The 2,871-nt window shown below is 35.8% G+C and overlaps 1 protein-coding gene across 1 annotated transcript; it reads left to right on the plus strand.

Moving 5' to 3' along the window:
• The first annotated feature begins 208 nt into the window (after window positions 1-208).
• LOC110453359 lies at window positions 209-1,885 on the plus strand. Its single transcript, XM_021502274.1, has one exon. The coding sequence runs from the start codon at window positions 209-211 to the stop codon at window positions 1,883-1,885; it is 1,677 nt and encodes a 558-aa protein (XP_021357949.1).
• Window positions 1,886-2,871: the final 986 nt, after the last annotated feature.

Genomic DNA, 2,871 nt, shown 5'->3' on the forward strand with positions numbered 1-2,871 from the left:
TTGTTAACATGTAGTTGTTGATTGGTCATAGGCGTGGATCCGTCATGTGCAAACTATGTAGGTCAGTGCACATCAAAACAAATATATAAGCTCTATTTTTAGATATCACGCAACTAAATATTTCTTAGTGCGATTACTACATTGTCGATTTGTATATAAATGCATATCATGTTTTAACTATACACTTGAGTTTTGAAGTTTGAACACTATGGATAGGTGTACAATACATCCAGGAGAAAAGATACAGTTAGTCTGCAAGGAATGTGAAGATAAGCCAGTATGTAATACCTGTATTACAACTCGCCATTCTGGGCACAGTTTTAGGAAATATTCCAAAGTGAAGGAGGAAAAGCTAAACGAGGTAAGGGAAATGAAAGAAGAAAATACAAGGACTAAACAGAAATTAGAGCTCAATCTTAAAAAGTTAAGGAAAGAAATTACAAGGCAGAATGAAAGCAAAAACAGAATATCTCGTGAAATAGAGAACCGCACTAAAGAGTTAAAAAGACAGATTGACAAACAAGGAAAACAAGTTGAAGAAAAGTTTCGAAACCAGCAGGAAAAACATATGGCTGTTCTACAGAAAAATAACGAGCGGCTTAAACGAGAAATTAAGAAGTGTACACAACATGACATAGAATTACAAAGACTACTTAGTGCTGAAAGGATCTCTGATCTAACCACACAATTAAAACTAGTCACAGCTCCAGCTGCTGATGGCATTGCAGTTTCGGACATGTCTTTATCGTACAAATTTGTTCCTGGCAAATGTAATCCCTCATTAGACATGTTTGGAGATATCGAAAAAGATACAGAGGACCACTACGACATTATAGGGCTTCCGACACATGCAGCGGCTGTTGCGCAACCGACAGAAAATGATGACGGTGCGTATGCTAGTATGACGCCATCTAGGTGTAGTTCTGTCTCACTGACGTCAGAAGCAGCCAGTATTGCAAGTCTGGGCGAAAATGGAAGGGCGGAAACCGTTAACAACAGACCAAGTCATCCATCCACTTTTTCAGATCGAACAAGGATGAAAAGTGTGCCTAGATCAAACGCGGCGTACATAGTTCTGTCCGCTAACCAAGATCAGTGCTGGGTGAAATGTCAGGACAAAGACGTAGTCACACTTGTCAACAGGTTTGGAAAAAAAGAAGACACATCAATTGCATTTTCTGATAGAATTGGAGGATTTTCAAAATATCGGAGTAATGAATTACTTGTGTGTTTGCCAGAGAAGAAAACGATCCGGCTGGTGGATAAGTACAGTGCTAAAGACTTCATCAACACAGCACCATCCATACCGAGATGCGTGCAATCTGGTCTCTTCGATGGCGAGATCTTCGCCATTGTGGATGATCCTGGTACTTCCCGAGTAACCACGAGAAGCGAACTGGTCCGGTACAACAACAAAGGAGAAGAGATTAGACGAATAAGGAAAGACAAGTTAGGGAATGATCTATTCTACAGTCCAGATAAAATATCTTTCAACAGAACAGGGACTAAAATGGCCGTGATCAACCCTTGTGGTGCAGAAAGCTCGCACCTGCTCATCTTAAACAAGAATTTAGAACCGTTGTGGCGCTACTTCGGTGATATGAGGGCGGTCGAAGGAAACACAAAGTTCGACCCCAATCTTTTACAGAGCGACACGAATATGTGTCTGTCAGACGTTGTGTTCGATAACAAGGATAATGTCGTGATAGCAGATAAAAAGACAAATACTGTGAAAATGCTGAACCAGAAAATGGAACCCGTACGTATTGTAGGCACCTACACCGAGTCACCGATCGCGCTCGCCATGGTTCATCACAATCAAACGCTGTGGATAAAATTTGACAGTGGGAGACTAAGTGTTATCGACCGTAATGCGCCGCCGTGAACCAGTAAGGCAGATAAATTAGTTTGTCTAATGTCATTATCTTGGTACAATTTTGAACTGAAAAATAATCAGACTATGTACGTGGTGGTAGAGAACTTAAGACATGATTTGTTTCCATTCGCTTGACCTAAAGTACCATGTATGAGTCGTAAAATATCCATATGATGAAGTATAATATTTACTTGGTTTGGCTTTCAGCATCTTCAAACAAAATTTCAAAGTTGTCTTCGTTTTTCCAGCGGTTATTATTTCATAACACAGTTTCATGCTTGTTCAGATTAAGAATTAGCATTTCCAAAATATAAAAACTGACATCAAAAATCATTTAAACATTTTGATGATCAAAATCTTACAAACCCAAGTTTTTACATTATTTATGTTATTTATTATATTCAATTATAATATTAATATTAATATAAGACAAACGAACTTTATCAGGAACATCTATTATGAGTGTATACGTGTCTATTGTTAAATTACAAAAATAAAATGTTTGGTAATTGCAGTATATTGTATTATACAATGTAATCGTTATTTTAACTTGTATCAATAATACAATGCATTGCACTATTATCATAATTATGTACCAATATACGTGTTCAGTGTAAAATTGGCGATCAATGCTTGATTTAGTCTAATTTATAATCATTATTAAATAAATCATATCAATAATGTTACACTAGTATCATAATTATACAACAGACTGTTAAAAGATGTCTTTCATTAACAAATGACAATTGTACAAGGAGAGCTCTGTTTATCAAATTTATCAAATACTAGCTACTGTAATAAGTTATTATTTTTATCTCGTTTTTTTTCATTTTTTATTTTATTTTTATTTTGTATACATTTCTTTTTTTTGCAGATTGCATTGCTTTAAAGATCGAACTGAATATGTTAAATTTGTTAATATCTAAATGGAAAAGGTGCCGGTTGTGTTTGTAATTCATAACAAACATTATTTTTGATTGAAGTTTTTTGATCAT

Source organism: Mizuhopecten yessoensis, unplaced genomic scaffold (genome assembly GCF_002113885.1).
Source record: "Mizuhopecten yessoensis strain PY_sf001 unplaced genomic scaffold, ASM211388v2 scaffold7283, whole genome shotgun sequence".
Classification (NCBI taxonomy): domain Eukaryota; kingdom Metazoa; phylum Mollusca; class Bivalvia; order Pectinida; family Pectinidae; genus Mizuhopecten; species Mizuhopecten yessoensis.

Excerpts from the sequence above, each read along its gene's own strand:
- LOC110453359 (XM_021502274.1), top strand. The coding sequence starts at position 209 with ATGGATAGGTGTACAATACATCCAGGAGAAAAGATACAGTTAGTCTGC.